The sequence below is a fragment of the Aythya fuligula genome, chromosome 11 (genome assembly GCF_009819795.1).
Source record: "Aythya fuligula isolate bAytFul2 chromosome 11, bAytFul2.pri, whole genome shotgun sequence".
In the NCBI taxonomy this organism is placed as follows: Eukaryota; Metazoa; Chordata; class Aves; order Anseriformes; family Anatidae; genus Aythya; species Aythya fuligula.
This window is the reverse complement of record NC_045569.1, coordinates 13,850,592-13,869,924: the sequence shown is the minus strand read 5'-3', so window position 1 is coordinate 13,869,924 and position 19,333 is coordinate 13,850,592. Positions and strand designations below refer to the sequence as shown.

Sequence of the window (19,333 nt, the reverse complement as noted above, 5' to 3'; positions counted from 1 at the left end):
TTAGGAGGACAGCTGAGTGGACAACAGCTTAACCCCAATCCTTCCTCTCTGATGGATGAAACAGATGCTAAGGAAAGATCCCCGAGTGTGGCTCAGCCCCCACGAGGAGGCACCTTGGTGTGGAGCCCGGGACCATGGTGGGGAGAGCAGGACAGCGGGTCTCAGGGGGTCCCGCTCCCACCTCCCCACACATTTTCTCCCCCCAGGTACCCCATCCACCTGCCCCGGGAGCGCTGTTACGGCGACAAGGATGAGTTTCCAGGAGTGAGGACCTACGGTGTCCGTGAGACTGACGAAACCTATGATGTTTACTGCTATGCAGAGCAAATGCAAGGTGATTCGGGGGGGTTCTTGCCAGGTGCAGGAGCTGCCAAAGCTCTGCTCATGCCTAGAGCAGACAACAGTGCACAAAGGGCCTAGAAGATGGCAGGTTACAGATGAAAAACACATCATCCCCCAGCCAGGCCGTATGTTCTCTACGGTGTCTTTGTTAGACCTTGGACGATTTTAATGTCAAATGACTAATGCAGCCCAGAGGGTGGAGCTGGACTAACCTCCACCAGAGGCCGCGCCATCCTGCTTGTCTCTGATCACTCATTCAGGGCTGTGATATCCAGAAGTGTCCACCACCCGTGGTTATAATAGAGGCCCAATGAAATATTCAGCACATCAGAAGTGAAATTGTCCTTTATTTTCCTCTTACCCCATGACTCCAGCTAGCTGAGCGTGTTTTCCTTCAGTTATCTACTCCACAAGACTCCCTTTCTTCTGGTCTCTAGAGATAGTCACAAGGTGGGGCTGCAGCTCAGCTGTAGTGCACAGGATTTTTTCCTCTTATCCACACTCAGGATTGGGAAAGGGAAAAGAGAGGGAACTGGGATTAAACCCGACACCAAATCCCTGTGCTGACGGATGCTCTGCTTGCAGGCAAAGTCTTCTACGCCACCTCCCCCGAGAAGTTCACCTTCCAGGAAGCATTCGACAAGTGCCGCAGCCTGGGAGCACGGCTGGCCACCACGGGGGAGCTGTACCTGGCCTGGAAGGACGGCATGGACATGTGCAGCGCGGGCTGGCTGGCCGACCGCAGCGTCCGCTACCCCATCTCCAGAGCACGGCCCAACTGCGGGGGCAACCTGGTGGGCGTGCGCACGGTGTACCTGTACGTCAACCAGACGGGGTACCCGCACCCCCACTCCCGCTACGACGCCATCTGCTACAGCGGTGAGTGCAGTAAGAGACGTCTCTGTACCCTGCAGGCAAGGAGCAGCTCCTTGGACACAGCTATCTTAGCCTGGAAAGGTCCCCAGTGCTTTTCTTTTGTCGCAGTGCTCACCGGAGGTTTTTCTGTTCTGGTTTGAAAGAGGACCAGGTGGGACTACCCAAATATTTCTTGAGAAAACATCCAGTAGTGTAGTCTAGGAGCGTGAATTAAATTCATTGTAATAATTCACACAGGCTGATGGAGGGGAGAATTTTCCACTCTTGGTCATTTTTCATCTCAGGCACTGCCAGGTAGTAATTCAGTGTTGCTGGTCACTGCAGAGCAGCACAGAGGCAAAGGGACCTGGTCTGAATCCCTCATTCATGTTCAGGTTGGAAGCAAAGAGTCCAGAAAGTGCACGGGTGCCTGTGCTGTGCAGGAGAGCTCCAGGAAGGGGGGAGCAACACAGTCCTCTGCTCCCCAGTGCCCCCACGCCTTCCAGCTTTGGTAGCAGACATGGAACAGAGCCCAGGTGCTTTTTGTACAGGACTTTGAATGCTGGAAAAGAGGAGAAAAGAGAACAGATCTGACCCTGTCTAGTGCTGTGATGTGGTGCAGACACTTAGTTTCCGTGCTGGGATGAATCAGAGGCTGCAGCAGTCTCTGGCAACTGTAAATGGGGCAAAATTGCACCTGGGAAGTGCGGAGCATCCCTGTGATGCCCTCTTTCTTCTAACTGCACTCTTCTCCCTGCAGCGAGAAGGGGGTGAAGCACAGCTGTGTACGGTCAGCTCAGGGCAGCCAGCAGTCAGCATTCGAATAAGGCTTCCGTCTTTGCAGAAATGATAACAAGAAGATGTGTTTTGAAACCCTTTTTCCCAGGCCTATTGTGCCAAATAGGTGTGTTCAGAGTATCAGAAGGTCCAAGTGCCTGTCCCTGTAAAACCTCTCAGACTTCTTGGTATCCATCAATGTGGCCAAGCCAAAGATGGTTCCAATCAGCACAGCTCCCCGGTTATCTCAGGGCAAGCATTCAAAACCTCTGAGTACAGCCAGTCCTCGTCTGAACATCTCTGTCTAATTTATTGAATCCTTTAAGATCTAAGAGGTACGACCTAAAATGAACTAGCAGGAAAATGGAATTGGAAGTAAGTAGAGCGGGGACAACAACCTTAGAGGCAAAGCCTGGCAGTGTCTTGTTAGCTCTCCCTCCCCAGCAGATATTTGCCTTGCAGTGTTTCCATCCCTCCCCGACCTCAGTTCTGTTTGATGCTGCTCTTTAAGCCCCCATCCCTGCTGTAGGCTGACCTGCTCAGTGGAGCATCAGCAAGCACATTCTCCTACCCCTGAGGGATGTGGCTTGTGCAGGAAGGTGATTTGGGAGGGGAAAGGTGGGAGTGATGCACTTGATCAAGTGTGTTTGGTGATGGAGGAAGCGTTCTTGGGTGTGATGAGTTCCTAGGTCCTCGCAGAGCAGAAGGAGGCAGTGATCCTGGTGAGGCTTCTTGCTCTTAGTGTGAGGCTCCAAGTGTCTCCCTGCACCTCTGTTGGGCTCAGACCTGCTGTGGAGGTTTCCCCAGTCCCCTGCTTTCCCCCGGCCACCTTAAATTCCTTGCAGCAGGCACTAGAGGTCAGTGCAGACTTGGATATGGGCAAGATGCTCCCGGGAACGGGAGCTGGGAGGAGAACAGAGAAAGTCCTCTGCTTTCCCAGCTGTGGTGAGTCATTGCCTCGAACTCATCAACATCCAAGGCCAGGCTGGATGGGGCTTTGGGCAGCCTGGTCTGCTGGGAGGTGTCCCTGCCCATGGCAGGGGTTTGGAGCTGGACGGGCTTTAAGGTCCCTTCCAACCCAAGCCATCCCGTGATTCCAAGACCTATGCCCTCCGTGCTGGGCTGTCATAGAGTGGAGAAAGGAAAGCCATGTGTTTTACCAGAACATCAGGATTTTCCTGCTAACCTCACAGCCAGCAAACACCCAGCTCCTCCAAGGCAGCCCCAGCACCGCACACCTCTCAGGACTGCCCCCTGCTCACTTTGCTCTGTCTCATGATGCAGGTGACGACTTTGAGGCTCTAGTCCCGGGGCAGTTCACCGACGAGGTGGGCAGCGAGCTGGGCAGTGCCTTCACCGTGCAGACCGTCACCCAGACCGAGGTGGAGCTGCCCCTGCCCCGCAACGCCACCGAGGAGGAGGCCCGCGGCAGCATTGCGACCCTGGAGCCCATGGAGATCACCCCCGCTGCCACCGAGCTGTATGAGGGCTTCACCAGCTTCCCCGATCTCCTCGCCACCGGTGCCACGGGAGAGACAGCATCCCCTGGGGAGGAGAACGTGACCAGAGAGGAAGTCACGGGGGTGTGGGCTGTGCCCGAAGAGGTCACGACGTTGGTATCAGTCACCACTGTCACCACCGAAATGGCAGAGGTGAGCTCGGTGGAGGAGGCCATAGGGGTGACAGCCACACCAGGGCTGGAGCCTGCCTCGGTGTTCACAGTGGAAGATCATCTTGTGCGAGTGACAGCAGCCCCTGATGTCGCCCTCATCCCCCGGCAGCCCATTTCCCCCACTGGTAAGTCAGCACAACTCTGAGAAGCCTGAAGGTCAGCTTCTAGAAATAACTGAAAAGCTGAAAAGTCTGAGCTTCTGCCATCACAGAGGGCACCCAGCTCCCTGGAGGCATGCAGGCCTGTTTGGGGTCACAGGCAGGCTGAATGCCTCCACTGTGGTGGGACAGGAGGGCTGTGGGACACCTCAACATGTGCTGGAAGGGCTCAGGTGGCTGCTGCTTGGGGCTGCAGTGGTCATATCTACATTCCCATGGACATCTGGCTCCAGGGAAGGGGGAAGCCAAGGTAGCAAGATCCCAGAGCAGGGCTAAAGAGATCCCCAGAGCATCACCCTATAAAGCAGCAGAGCTCAATGAGTGAGGGATCTCCATCAAAGTGGGTTTGACAGGCGGCAGCCCTTGCATTGCCATCAGGAAGACCCTATCTCGTCACACATCTCGGTTTGGCAGGTTCCTGTGTGCCCTGTCTCACCGTGTCTCCTCTTCCCCCAGGTGTGGTGTTTCACTACCGCGCCGCCACCAGCAGATACGCCCTCTCCTTCGTGCAAGCCCAGCAGGCCTGCCTGCAGAACAACGCGGTTATCGCCACCCCCGAGCAGCTCCAGGCTGCCTACGAGGCTGGCTTCGATCAGTGCGATGCCGGCTGGCTGCGGGACCAGACAGTCAGGTAAAACCATATAGACGAGGGCAAGGCACCCCCTGAAATGACTTTTCAGCCATGAGCTTGGGGCTTCACTCCGGTCTGCCCTGCTGCTCTGATCGTCAGCAGCTGAAGCTGCCCTAAGGCTGTCTCATCATATCCAGTAGTGGCTGATAGACCTTCCTTCTCAACCTGTCCCACCCCTTTCCTAATCTGTGTGAGCATCCTGCAGTGCTGAGCCTCACAGCATACTGACACATTGCAGGAAAGATGGAGGAAAAAATTGTATTTACTGCCCTGAGCTGGAAGTGCGGGTTAAATTTGTTTCCAAGTTGTGCTGGGGTCTCTGAGCACCTCTAAATGTGAAGACTTTGTGTCCTGTTCCCAAATACATGGAGATCCTTCATCCAGAGCTCATAAAGCTGAGCTTGGGTTGCTTCCTCTCTTCCCTCTGTAGGTACCCCATCGTGAATCCCCGCAGTAACTGTGTGGGAGACAAAGAGAGCTCTCCGGGCGTGCGGTCGTATGGAATGCGCCCAGCCTCAGAGACCTACGATGTGTACTGCTACATCGACAGGCTAAAGGGTGTGTTGTCCCCGTTCCTCTGAGCTCTACTGTGGAACAAAACGTGCTCCACACCCCCACGTCTGGGGTTGGGCAGATGTGCCACAGGATGCCAAGTGTGGTGAGGTTCCAAGACTCATGCTTGTCTTTTCCATTATCCCTCAGGTGAGGTGTTCTTTGCCACCCAACCAGAGCAGTTCACCTTCCAAGAAGCCCAGCAGTACTGTGAGAGCCAAAATGCCACCCTGGCCTCTGTGGGGCAGCTCCACGCTGCCTGGAAGCAGGGGCTGGATAGATGCTACCCGGGCTGGTTAGCCGACGGCAGCCTGCGGTATCCCATCGTGAGCCCCCGGCCCGCCTGCGGGGGAGATGCACCCGGCGTCAGGACCATCTACCAGCACTACAACCAGACGGGATTTCCCGACCCGCTGTCACGGCATCACGCCTTCTGCTTCAGAGGTACCATCCCACCCCTCGTAGGTCATAAACACCTTCCTGCTCAGGGAGCGGGGTTTCATGAGGGAGCTTGGGCACATCAGGGTCCCAGTTTGGGATAAGCAGGATCCACCAAAGAGTTGCTTCTTCTGGGAACTCAGAGGCACATCCTCATAGTTATGTATTTACTTTATTGTCTTGATAAGCCCTCAGAGGAAAAGTCTCACCCAATTCCCTCTGCCTCCACTTCTCTGCTCAGCTTGTCAGAAGTAATCTTCCATTATCAGAGTCTTTGTCTACTTTTTCACCATGGGTCATTATTTTAGTGTCTGGCTCATCCCTTATGCAGCCACTTCACCTGAGAATGCGAATTCCTGGAAACTCCCTCCATATCTTTTTTTTTTCCAGCTCTGCCATCTGTGGAGGAGGAAGGGGTTACCTCACTCTTTGAAGAAGAGGTGATGGTAACCCAAGTGATCCCTGGAGTGGAGGGGATACCTTCTGGAGAGGAAACTACTGTGGAGATGGAGTTATCTACCGAAATTGAGAATCAAACAGCCTGGGGAACAGAGGTCTTCCCAACCGACGTATCGCTGCTCTCAGGTGGGTCAGGTGCTTCTCCATCTCTTGGGTCATGTTTGGCTGCTCTTGTAGGGCCAGGGCACTCCTAAAATAAACAGGCTGTGTCCTCACATGGGGAAATCCTCTCCAAATGCATCCAGGAATCAAAGAGGAAGCTCAGAGGTCTCCTATCATGTGGAGTTAGCTCTTCACATAACAGTCTCAGGTGCATTTCAGAGGAGTGTGCTGGGAAGCGTGGAGGTGCTCAGGACATATCCTGTGCAGTTAACAGTTATTTAAGATATTTTACTCATTAACAAATTTGAGAGGATCAAAGGATTTTTGCAAATGCCTTTATCCCAAAGGTGATTTTATTATTTTATTAGATATCAGTTTGGAGGTAAAGTCAGTAGGGAAGTTGTTGACAGCTTCTTTAAAATAGTTTAGTAAATGATTGTCCTATCTCCCTCTCTTTTTCTCCTCCTTTTTTTTTTTTTCCAGTGAGCCCATCTGCTTTTCCTCCAGCTACCGTAATACCAGGGGAAACAAGTACCAATGTTTCCATCACCGAAGTGTCAGTGTCAGGAGAGATCCCTGAATCCGGAGAGCACCAAGTCAGTGGTGAATCTTCAACATCTGGGTGGGTATCTGGAGCCCCAGATACAAGCGGAGAACCAACTTCTGGAGGTTTTGAACTTAGTGGAGAACACTCAGGGATTGGAGAAAGTGGATTACCATCTGTAGACCTGCATACCAGTGGCCTTCTACCTGGAGAAAGTGGCCTGCCCTCCGGGGACCTGAGTGGCTTGCCTTCTGGCACTGTTGATATCAGTGGCTTACCTTCTGCGGAGGAAGATATAACCGTGTCTGCTTCCAGGATACCAGACATTAGCGGGATGCCTTCTGGAGCTGAAAGCAGCGGGCTGCATTCTGGCTTTAGCGGAGAAATCTCTGGTACTGAACTCATCAGCGGGCTGCCATCTGGAGAGGAAAGCGGGTTCGCCTCTGGCTTTCCTACCGTCTCTCTTGTGGACTCCACTTTGGTGGAAGTTGTAACAACGGCACCGGGACGGCAAGAGGAGGGAAAAGGATCGATTGGAGTCAGTGGTGAAGGAGAGCTATCAGGGTTTCCGTCTGCTGAGTGGGACACCAGTGGAGGAGCCAGGGGGTTGCCCTCAGGAGCTGAAACCAGTGGAGAGCCCTCAGGGCTGCCTGAGCACAGTGGGGAACCTTTTGGGGTGCCTGAGCTCAGCGGGGAACCTTCTGGGGTGCCTGAGCTCAGCGGGTTCCCCTCGGGGCTGGATGTCAGCGGAGAACTTTCTGGAGTCCCTGAGGTGAGCGGTGTGGTGGACCTCAGCGGCCTTACTTCTGGTGGTGATGGAAGCGTTGAGGCCTCAGGCGTTACCTTCATAAATGCCAGCTTGGAGGAGGTGACTACCCCTTCACCCGCAGAAGCAGAAGCAAAAGAGATTTTGGAGATCAGTGGATTGCCCTCAGGAGGTGGGGAGACATCGGGCATGGCGTCTGGGGGTTTGGAGCTCAGTGGCCAGCCTTCGGGACACATGGACTTTGGTGGGAGTGTTTCTGGGGTGCTCGAGATGAGCGGACTTCCAAGCGGGGTCATCGACAGCAGCGGAGAAGTCTCTGGTGTGGATGTCAGCAGCGGCCTGCCTTCTGGAGAGGAAAGTGGACTCCCCTCTGGCTTTCCTACGGTCTCTCTTGTGGATACCACTTTGGTAGAAGTTGTAACGCAGACATCAGTTGCACAAGAACTGGGAGAAGGGCCGTCTGGGGTGATGGAGATCAGTGGATTTCCTTCTGGAGACAGAGGACTATCTGGAGAAGGGTCTGGAGCCGTGGAGTCTAGTGGGTTTCCTTCAGGGACAGGAGACTTCAGTGGAGAGCCATCTGGGGTCCCGTATTTCAGTGGAGACATTTCTGGAGCTACGGATATAAGTGGACAATCTTCAGCAGTGACTGATATCAGTGGGGAGGTCTCAGGACTTCCAGAAGTCACTTTAGTCACTTCTGATTTACTAGAAGTTGTGACGAGACCAACAGTTTCACAGGAACTGGGTGGGGAAGCAGCTGTCACCTTCCCCTATGGTTTTGGGCCAAGCGGTGAGGCCTCTGCATCTGGTGAACTCAGTGGGGAAACATCTGCGCTGCCAGAAAGTGGCATAGAAGCATCAACAGTTTATGAAACCAGCGGTGAAACATCTGCATATCCCGAGGTGACTGTAGAGACATCCACGATTCAAGAAATCAGTGGGGAAACATCTGCATACCCTGAGGTCAGTGTAGAAACATCCACGATTCAAGAGATCAGTGGGGAAACGTCTGCATATCCTGAGACTAGTGTAGAGACATCCACAATTCAAGAAATCAGTGGGGAAACATCTGCGTTTCCTGAAATTAGCCTAGAAACATCCACAATTCAGGAAGTAAGTGGAGAAACATCTGCATTTCCCGAAATTAGCACAGAAACATCAACAAGGCAAGAAGCCTGGGGTGAAACATCTGCTTACCCTGAGATTATCATAGAGACATCCACGATTCAGGAAGTCAGTGGGGAAACGTCTGCCTTTCCTGAAATTAGCACTGAAACGTCCACCATTCAAGAAACCAGTGGGGAAAGTTCTGCCTTTCCTGAAATTAGAATAGAAACATCCACCGTTCAAGAAATTAGTGGGGAAAGCTCTGCCTTTCCTGAAATTAGAATAGAAACATCCACAAGTCAAGAAGCCCGGGGTGAAACATCTGGCTTCCCTGAGATTAGCATAGAAGCCTCCACTGTTCATGAAACCAGTGGAGAAACATCTGCCTTTCCTGAAATTACCATAGAAGCCTCCACAGTCCATGAAACCAGTGGAGAAACATCTGCCTTTCCTGAAATTAGCATAGAGACATCCACAGTCCATGAAATTAGTGGGGAAAGCTCTGCCTTTCCTGAAATTAGAATAGAAACATCCACAAGTCAAGAAGCAAGGGGTGAAACATCTGGTTTTCCTGAGATTAGCATAGAAGCCTCCACTGTTCATGAAACCAGTGGGGAAGCATCTGCATTGCCTGAAATTAGCATCGAAACTTCAACAATTCGTGAAATCAGTGGAGAGACATCTGCATTTCCCGAAATCAGCATAGAAACTTCGACAGTCCACGAAATCAGTGGCGAAACATCTGCGTTTCCTGATATTAGTGTAGAAACTTCAACAGTCCATGAAATTAGTGGTGAGACGTCTGCGTATCCTGAAATTAGAATAGAAACGTCCACAAGTCAAGAAGCCCGGGGTGAAACATCTGGCTTTCCTGAGATTAGCATAGAAACATCCACTGTTCATGAAACCAGCGGGGAAACATCTGCATTTCCCGAAATTAGCACAGAAACATCAACAAGACAAGAAGCCAGGGGTGAAACCTCTGCCTATCCTGAAATTAGCATTGAAACATCCACCATTCAAGAAGTAAGTGGGGAAAGCTCTGCCTTTCCTGAAATTAGAATAGAAACGCCCACAAGTCAAGAAGCCCGGGGTGAAACATCTGCCTATCCTGAGATCAGCATAGAAGCCTCCGCTGCCCATGAAACCAGCGGGGAAACATCTGCATTGCCTGCTGTTAACATGGAAACTGCTGCCACATCTCTGGCCAGTGGTGAGCCCTCTGGTGCTCCTGAGGGGAAGGAAATCCATGATGAAACGTCGGGAGCTGCGACACACTCAGTCACAGGCGTTTCGGGGGAAACCTCTGTCCCAGACGTTGTAATTAGTACCAGCACTCCAGATGTTGAGCTAACTCAGGGACCCAGGAGCCCTGAGGAGGCTCAGCTCGAAATAGAGCCCTCCACTCCCGCGGCATCAGGACAAGAGACAGAAACAGCCGCTGTCCTGGACAACCCCCCTCTGCCAGCCACCGCTACTGCTGCTCTGCCTCAAGCCTCACAAGAAGCCATCGATGCATTAGGACCCACTACAGAAGGTACTGTGCCTTCTCCTAATCCTAACACTACAGAGGGGAAGGGGAGGGAGGAGAGGAGCGGGCATAGCTGTTACTTTTTGCTTCTTCTACAGCCAAGAGCATTAACGCAGAAGCAGACTGAAGAAGAACATTATTATGGTGGGAAGCCATAAAAATAGGGGGGGTCCCACTATCCGTTAACAGCTGAAACCTCATGGTCTCAGTCCCTCATGCAGCAATTATTGGTGTTCCCAAAGAAACCTGTGGTTAACGCCCCAACTGTGGGGACAGTTCTGCAGAGGGAATGCTCCCGTGTCACTCTGCAGCAACACGAGCACACGAGGCCCCAAACCACGTCATGTTCAGTAGCTCCTGTCTTAACAGATGATAGGCTGTGCCGGGTAGGTACTAATTATCCAGCCCCTGTAACCGCATCCCCAGGAGCCTTCTGCACCTCCCTCCTGCCATTTAGCAGGGAGAGCAGCTGGGGACCAGCACCAGGAGACGTGCAGGTGGCCTTCCTGCCCCTGCTGCACCTTGTAGGAGGCATCGGTCGCTCCTCCGAGCTGCTGCTCCTGGTGGATGCGGCTGCAGCCCAGCCCCGATGAGCAGCCCGGTGGAGCTGCCAGGAACACAGTGGGGGCATCGTCTGCTTCTGCCCCCAGGTCCATGGCTGACTGCTGGCACCTAGGTGAGCTCTCCCCTCCGTGCTGCTGCAGGGGGAGCTGCAAAAAGAGTATTCTGTGAACGATTGGCGAGAGCCGCTGGGTGTGATATGGCTGGGGAAGGCACCAAGGCATTCACGCCCCAGCTGAAATTGCTCTTAGCCATCGCTATCATCTAAAGAAAACAACATCTTTTTTTCTTCTCATGTGGAAACTAAAGCAAAGACGGCTCCGCCCGCCGGAGACTTCCACCCTGGCTGAGGGACGTGGCTGAGAAGTTGGATAAGGCAGGCTGCGAGCCTCTGCCCTGTTTTGTTTCTCTTTCCGTGATGTGCTGACTGGCTGCCCGGACCGCCGGGTGTTTCCAAGCACTTGCTCCATGGCTGCAGGCTGGCCATCAGCTGCTGTGCAGCGCCAAGGGGCTGAGAGGCAAAACAAGCCAGCTGGGGACCAAAATCTCTGCTCTGCGCCTTGTCACTGCTGGCTGTGACATTAGCATCGGGCACGCGGCTCCCATCTTCCTACTGCCCTTTGGCACGGAGTGTGGCCACCCTCCAGTCTGCATCCTGTGCTGCTCTCTGCAGTGCAAACGGGCAAAATGTGTGAGGTGATGCTCACAGCAAGCCAACGCTGCCTTCTGGCAGCCCCGCTGATAGATGTGCTTCCCTCCACCCTGCCCCTTTTTGGTGCTTTAGCAGGACCCACTGCTGCCAAGTATAAACAGATACAATATTTAAATCTGAGCAGCCTTGTATGGTGAAAATGCTTCGCTAGCTTTCTGACAACCATGCACCAAGCAGTGCTGACGTGCCTTGAAGGCATTGGGATGCTACAAGGAGAAGAAGAGCAGGGGCATTGTCATGCCTGCCAGCCACTGCTTCTTGGCCAGGAAGGAGCCCAGGAACACAACATGTCCCACGACATCCCTGGCCATGGCTTGGTTTCACTTTGCTACTGCCAGTAGCAGGTTCTGGGGCATGGGCCCCATTGCAAAACTATTCGTTCTTGTGCTGTGGCATAAAGGTCCTGCGTGTGCTTTAGGTGCGTCATGGTTCTGGACGGGCTGCACCCTCACGTTGGGCACTCTGCAGAAGCATGGCACAAAAATATCTGCAAAGAGACCGACTCAGTTCCTTCTAGCAGAAGTAATTCATCCTGCCTCCTTCCCATCTTACCTCCTGCACTGGTTAATCCGCGCCCCGTGGCACAGGCAGATGGATTTGGCAAGGGTCTGTAAATGCAGGGCTGTGTGAAGCTCAGCCTGGTTTCTAACTTCATTTCCTTCCTCGAGGCAGTTTGAACGAGTTCCCTCTGCATCACTTCTCTCTGAGACACCAGGTAATTGCAGACCTTTGTTCAGCCCTGGTCCCACACATCTGAGGTCCCCCATCCCTGCAGAGCCCCTGCACAGCAGATGCTGCAGGCATGGGTGAGGACAAGGCATTAGGGTGGTCCCAGGTCCTGGAGCTTGGGAACTTCATACCCAAAAAACTTCTTAGCACGCCTAAGGAGCCCTGCTTTTGGGCCATGCTCGCTGCCACGTCCTAGCCTGGAGGTAAAAACAAGTCAGCAAAGGCGGAGGCGAGTGGAAGGAAAGGAACCAGCCAGTGAGGCTCAGCAAAAGAAAAAAAAATTGGCCCCAAAGTATGGTTTTATTTCACTGCTTATTCTTTTTATAAATTACCCACAAGGCGATTGCCAGATTCTGCGGAGCATTTGTTAGCCAACATTCTTGTGAAGTATTTAGAAAGAAAACCATGTGTTCGGCAGCTCATGTGTGAAGAAGTTTGAAAAATGTTCCAAAATTGGAACGTGTTGTGTATTCATGAGTCACGGGAATGACGCTCCGGCAGCTGGGGTTTCTAAGCAGGTGACAGATAGAGGTAAGCGACCGCTGCGTGGAGCCTAACGTGGATTCCTGATCAACCAGAGATGGGCTTCAGGACATGTGCTTGGTTGGTGCTCCCCCAGAAGATATTCTAAGGTGGAAGAACATTTTGGTCAATGAGCTTCGCAGCAGTATCCCTGCAGGGTGAAACGCAGCCCAGGTTGGGGTCTGAAGGAGGCTCATCCAGGCAGCAAGAAAGTGTACTGACCGTGAACGTGCAGCACCTCTGCGCTGAGGGGAAACTCCTCCAGAAAAGCAAAGTGATGGCAGAAGGGAGGGGAGGAAGGAAAAACGTTCACAGATCTTCTTTTACTTCAGCTACTCTTCCCACATGAAAAATCTATGAGGAAGATCCACGGGTTGGAACCCAAAATAGTGTTTCCTGTGCTGTGGCTCCCTTTCTACCTGAAGCTTCCTGGTCTTTGACTTTAGCTCTTGCAGAAAGACCACCTCTAATACCTGTGCCTTGTGCTGTGCTCAGAGCTCGCAGGGTGTAATGGTTGTCCATTAAATGCAACAAATTTTGACTACCACTGAAGCACGGGTGAAGCTAGTTCAGCTCACAAAAGGAGCATGGAGTGAGGAGCAGGGGGCACGCGGCTGCTGGGCTCCTGTCCTGTCATTTAAGTGTTCCAGTTAGATTCAGCAGCCTTGTTAGTGGGATGATTTCAGAAGAATGATATTTCTCTGCTCTGCTGTAGTCCCTACTTCTCTCTAAAGGACAGAGCCAGAAGCACAAGAAGACCAGAAATTAACGCTTGCCATGCCAGTATCCTTTAGTTTTTAACCAAATTGAAGGCTTTGCCTGCACACGTCTTTAGTCAGCAGTTTGACTCCTCCATGAGGACAGGAACCCTACGAGCCTACAGCTTGAAGAATTGTCCATGGACTTGGCTTCTCCACCCAGAGTTTTGCCAACTCAGTGGGTCTTTTTGCTTCTGGTAACATTTGAAGACAAATAATTATTAGCTGAGAAAAGCAAGCTGGCGCTTCAGTGAGAGGCTGTGGTTTGGAGCACTCCGACCAGCCAATGACTTAACAACTTCACTCAGGTCAGGGGGGAAAATAGAAATGTGCTGAAATGGCAGCAATTTATGTTAAGTTTTGCTTCTCTCTGGTGAAATGAACTCATGGAGCCTGCTGCCTAGGGCCCCAGCACAGCTGAAGGTTAGAAGTCATAGGGTGAAAGGTCTTGATGAGTTTTCCTCCTTCTTCATACCCTGGAAATCCAAGGGATAGTGCTTTGTTGGTTCAAAGAAGACTGAACCAGAAGAAAAATGTCTAAAAACCATTCACCTGGTTCATAATGCTTCACCTAGTGTGGAAGGGAGTGTACATTCTCAAGAAGGAAATGGAGCTTCCAGCCCTGGCTGAGAGATGAGCAAAATCAGAAACCATTCACGGCCGCCCAGATGATTTGATGTCTCCTGGACACACTGTGCATTTTGCACCAAAATTTTATTTGCTTAATTCAGACCTTTCTCTGAAGATGCAGCCTACAGCCCTGGGCTATTTTTTTATATGTATCAGTTAACTTCTACATACAAGGTTTTGGAGGCAGAGATACTAAAAGTTGCTGAGCTCTCCTTCCATGGGAGTGTCACACTAATCAAACATCCCAGCAGATTGGCAGCTTCTCCTAGAAACAGGCTGTGCCAATATCTGCCCTTCCACTGCATGGAGGATGTGGTTTAATCGTTAAAGTTAATTCTTTTCAGAACTTAATTGCTCATCATAAGTCACCAGCTGGCTACATGATGTTCAATGCTGGTACTTTACTTAAAATGTGAAGGAATTGTTTCCCCCAACTCCTCCTATTCTTTTCTTGTAGGAGTCACTCTTCAATTTCTCAAGTGTTTTTCTTCTCTGAGTTATCAGTTCAAACTTCCCCAGAGTCTCTGAAAAGCAAATTTAATTTGTACCTGGATTTTTTTTCCTTTGGCCTCTAGAAGATAATGTTGTATCTGGTCTCTGAATCCCTGTCTGGATAATCACACTTAGAGGAATCTATAAAGAATGGGTGAGAGGCACAACAGGGACAGCTGGACATCCTGAAAATGCCTTGCCTTTCAGTCCTATATTTTCCTCTCTGCAGCACAAAAACAGGAGTTTAAATCCTTGAGTGTGTTTCTAAACTAGTCACTTAGAGCTCCAGTAAAACTGCACAGTTTATTTCAGGAGCTGGGTGATAGCATCCTGTCTGTTTGCAAGCTGCTTCTCCCCAGTAAATGTTTTAAGTGCAAACCTGGCCTTATTTAATGGATATTCTTGCTATCATCGATCCAGGCTGCCATTGAGAGAAATGCAGAGACTTTGTGACAACTGCACCATTTTAAGAAGTGTTAGCACTGTTTCTAGCATTGTCTTCTTAGCTTGGGATGAAGGATTTTGAAAGTAGTCCCTTCTCGCTGTGTGTTCACTTTTGCATGCCATTTGCCTTCTGAGCAAAACCAGGACTGATCTATTTCTCTTTCATTTCTAAAGGATTTTTCTTTCCAATTTCCATGATCTAGTACAGCACATTGTCTTCAAAGACACTGGGCAAATACTTCTGCTGTGTTCAGTTGCATCAAAAGAAAATAGTACTGACTATATTTAGTAAGTATCTGGCAATGCAAGAGAAAGCTTAGGAGGAAAATGGTGAAGGAAATTCAAAGTTTGCATTGTAACACTGCAACTCCCCTTGCTTTTGCCAGCCAACAGTTTACATCTTCCAGATGCAAGAGCCTATTTACGTTAGATTTCTTTGTTTTAATTTCTGGTTTCGTTTAAAAAAAAAAAAAAAAAAAAAAAAAATCCAAAAGTTAGACCTTAAGTCCAGTTAATATTGTAAAATAGAAACTCTTCTGACAATAGGTTTGGATAATCTTTTGCAACTTCTGGGTGATATTAACTGCAGTGCAAATCATCTCACAAAGAGCTGTTGATTTTGCATTATCCTTGAGAAGTGAGTTAATAATAAGGTCTAAATGGGCTTCCTATTCTTGGCACTGTGAAGCATTTTCTTCTCTGCCTCTGTTTCAGAGCCGAAGCTCTTGAAAGCCAGGGCTGCCTCTGTTCTGCATCCCATGCCACATCAGTTGTCCTTTGTTAGTGCCGGGTAATAATAGCAGGAGTTTCTCCTTGTCGCTTGATAAGCTCTCAAGCTGCACCTCAAAGCAAAGCTGACTTCTGAATGACTGCTCACCCAAGCAAATAAATAGCTCACGTATGCTGAAGGCCCTTGGGTGATGAGGGAGGGAGGAGGCAGCCGGTGCTGTGGAGCTTGGGGCTGGCCCCTGCTGAGCACAGTCTGCTGGTGACGGGCACAGTGATGTGCTGACCTCACCTAGCCCCAAACTCTGGGGAAGCAGGTGAATTTCTGGCACAGAAAAGGTTAAGAAGAAAAAAGCCAGGCACTGAATGATAGATGGGATTCTTTTCACTGGAGTTCTCACCTCCCATAAATCCCATGGCTTTGATGTGATATCCTAGAACCACCCACAAGCCAGGGTTTCCAGAGGCACCATGGCTGCCAATCTTAAAGCTTACTTTCCTACAAGACCAGATTTTCTGGGAGGACCAGAATCAGCAACACTTCCTCCGAGCTAACTGACATGTTTAAGTTTCCTGATATCAGCCTGGTGAGGTGATGCTGCATCCAGATGGAGGCACAGTCACTGTCCCCACAGCAAACGGGCTGAAGGGGGAGTTTGGTATTTATGATCATCATGTGTTTAAAATGTCTTCTTTCCAGCCATTTGCAGCATGCTTCTGGGGGAAGAAAAAGAAAAAGTCTCACTTTTATTTGTTGTCTGTTTTTCCTTTGCTACCTGTGAGTAAACACCTTCTCTCTGTGTGTGATATAAACAGATATATATGGGTACGTATGGAGATATACATACCATATATATTGTACGCAGAGATTTGTTTTTACAGCCTATATAATATGTGCAGTCATATTATATACACTGTCTGTAAAAGGAAATTCTGCCCCGGTGTTATTTCCCAGCTGGAGATTTGTGGCAATTAATTTGCATGTGTGTGTCTGCTCCCTCTTCCTCCGGCCCAAGGGATGGCAACAACTCAGAAGAGATCTCGGATGCACCAAGTTTTAGTCCACCTTGCCAAAGACAACCAAAGATTCATAATCCCCTGCTAAATATTCTGCTTTAGCTCTTGCTTTAGTACTCTGTTCCCACTTCTGCGCTGTGCTTTCCCCTCAATGGAGCCTGATGGACAAAGGAGAGCCTTTCCTTACTTGTTCAGCTGGAGCCCACTGGAATCAGTACAAACATCTGCTGCCACTGCTGTTGGAAGCCCGGGGGGACCTCTAGAGCTGTAATCATCCCTCAGGATCCTTCATTTTCCTTCACGCTTTCTGTCTTCTAAGAACTCCAAGTGTCACTGATCAGCAATAGCCAGCCAAGCACAGCTCCTCTCTTCTACCAGGCCCCCTTCTCTCAGTGAAGAACTAACAGCAGAACTGGTGTGAGTGGTCCACCAGCCATCTGAGGAACGATTACATTGCTCACAGTGACACAGCCTAGAATAAAGATGAGAGTCCTCGTGCTCCAAAGCACGAACCGATTTACCATCCAAGGTCAGGAAGAATGTTTTGCATCCCTCAGGCACATTACAAAGCATGCCATCTTTTACCTGACATCGTCAGACATTGGCCACTGAGCAACCAGACGTTCACACCAGGTATAACGTGTCTGCTCTCATGTGTCTGGAGACACTGAGCAACTGGGCCACTCAGGCTGAAAATGCCCTAGCCAGAAGAACACAGATCTTGAAGAATCCCTGCTCTGCTCTGGTATTTGCACAGCCACCATGTTCATCATCTTCGAGTGTTTCTTCACTAACCTCTCTCATCCACAAGAAGAGCATGGGGAGTTAGTCAGCACTTTTACAGAGTTGCTTCTCTTCTGAGTGTGAAAGAAAGAGGTGTTATCTCGCATGAAGAGCTAATCAGTCATCACTTAGCCTAACCTGCATGGGGTGCTCCCACCTTCTTCCTTAGTCTTGTTTCTTTAGTTGAACATCTCTGAGATCTTTCCATTCTGAACGATTTTCCTTCTGATTCCAAAGGTTGATAAGTAGGATTAAGGCTCAGTATGGAGAGATACTGGGAGAAGGACTTTAATTCCAGCACAAATTACATTTTCTTATATAGAGATACAAACTGCTTACACGTGGTCTTCTTCAGAGCATCCTTGTCTCCTTCATTCTTCCCCAAGATGATAGAGGATGGAAGTGCTATCAAATGATGGCACTTACCGCACAGGCTTGTGCAAATTAGCAAACTGAGAAACACTGGAAAGCTGGGGGCTGAATTCTTCCCATCCCAACTTCTCTTTTCAGCTGTGGAAAAGCAGAGGGAATCTTAAGAGCTGCTCTAGATGGGAAAATAGGAATAGTTTCCACCACCATGAGGGAATCCACAGCTGGGAAAGACCTACAGCTTCTTCCAGGCCCATCACAAGCAAGAGAGTGCACAGTGTGGACAGATCTGGAGAGAAGGGCACTGCACTCCTGTGTTCTTCACCAAGAAGAAGCTGCCATAGCCCTTCCTAAAATCCTCACAAGGAAAAGGCTGAGGGTCTTTGAACCATCATTGAATGCCCTTCTTTTCTTCCCTGTACTTAGATTCACTGAAATTACTTGCCCTAGGACTTCATCTGAATGATGGTTAGGAAGAAACTAGTAGGGAACACTGGCTCCAGGAATGCCAGCAGGGATACAGACATCCATTTCAGGATGTTTTTCCCACTTTTGGGAAGCCCACGTTCTTCCTGATGTGCACACAGCTGGTGGAGACGGCCACATGTTTGCATGTTCCATCCCTCGGGCAGAGATGGCAGACAATGAGGAGTTACCACAGCTATCAAAGAGGCTGAGAGCTGTGTCGGATATACGTCTTGCTGAGGCTGTCTTGATGTCTCCAGAACGGTGTTCAACCATCAAGTGACACCAAACCAACGTCCTCCTCGTAGGGTGGTCGGGCCTCTTGCCTTCGTCCCTCCAGCAGCAGCAGTGGCAGTATGCTTCCAAATACGAACCTGACACCTCCCAGGTTCCCCCAGAGCACCTGGTCCTCCCTAAACAAGCAAGGAAACGAGTTCTCCTCTCGGTGGGGTTCCCTGCCCAGAGCCCTAATGGAAGCCCTTCATTTCTTGCAGACACTGATGAGTGCCACTCAAGCCCCTGTCTGAACGGAGCTACCTGCGTTGATGGCATCGACTCTTTCAAATGCTTATGCCTTCCCAGCTACGGAGGGGACCTGTGTGAGATCGGTACGGCCTACCTGGCTTCAGCTAATCTTACTAACAGCTCCACCACCTCCTTCCCACCCTACCCCAAAGAGCTGATCCCAGGTGCTCCCGTCAGCCCTCATCTCCGTTAGCTAACCTCTAACAGCAGCTTGGAGGACAGCAGGGGAAGGTTTCGAGCCTTTTGCTTACATATTCTGATTAGTTTGCTCATCACGGCGGCGTGTTCTCTAAGATCCCTAAGCAGGAACTTCTGGCGTCTTCTTCAGCTTTCTCTCGCTCAGTTTCTCTGGTGGAGCTCCGTACAGAAGTCACTGTCTCGTTGGGTCAAGGTCCTGTTCATCTGTAACAGCAGGGAAGCATCTGAGCACATCTTCACCCCGGGCAAGCTGTCTCTGCTAGACTGGAATTTCATGGAAGGATGCTTCAAGCAGGCCGTGTGAAATGATTGCGTTTCACTCCGTGAGGATGCAGCTGAGAGAAGCCTCCTTCACCCCAGGACCCTCGGCCGATCTGACACAGCACGACATTTTTGTCATCTCTGCATCGCGGCTTCCCGTGGCAAAACCAGCAGGGAGTGTGTATCTTTGAGAAAACATGAAGC

General features: G+C 50.5%; 1 protein-coding gene across 1 annotated transcript in view; it reads left to right on the top strand.

Annotated features, from left to right (window-relative positions):
• Positions 1–19,333, top strand: part of ACAN (aggrecan) — a 46,543-nt gene that overhangs the window by 22,385 nt on the left and 4,825 nt on the right. The window contains exons 5-16 of the mRNA XM_032195057.1: positions 207–334; positions 928–1,221; positions 3,259–3,771; positions 4,261–4,435; positions 4,866–4,993; positions 5,138–5,431; positions 5,816–6,010; positions 6,470–8,336; positions 8,517–8,726; positions 8,787–8,966; positions 9,087–9,943; positions 18,640–18,753. Coding sequence (XP_032050948.1) covers positions 207–334; positions 928–1,221; positions 3,259–3,771; positions 4,261–4,435; positions 4,866–4,993; positions 5,138–5,431; positions 5,816–6,010; positions 6,470–8,336; positions 8,517–8,726; positions 8,787–8,966; positions 9,087–9,943; positions 18,640–18,753 — 4,955 coding nt within the window. The remainder of the gene's footprint in view (positions 1–206; positions 335–927; positions 1,222–3,258; positions 3,772–4,260; positions 4,436–4,865; positions 4,994–5,137; positions 5,432–5,815; positions 6,011–6,469; positions 8,337–8,516; positions 8,727–8,786; positions 8,967–9,086; positions 9,944–18,639; positions 18,754–19,333) is intronic.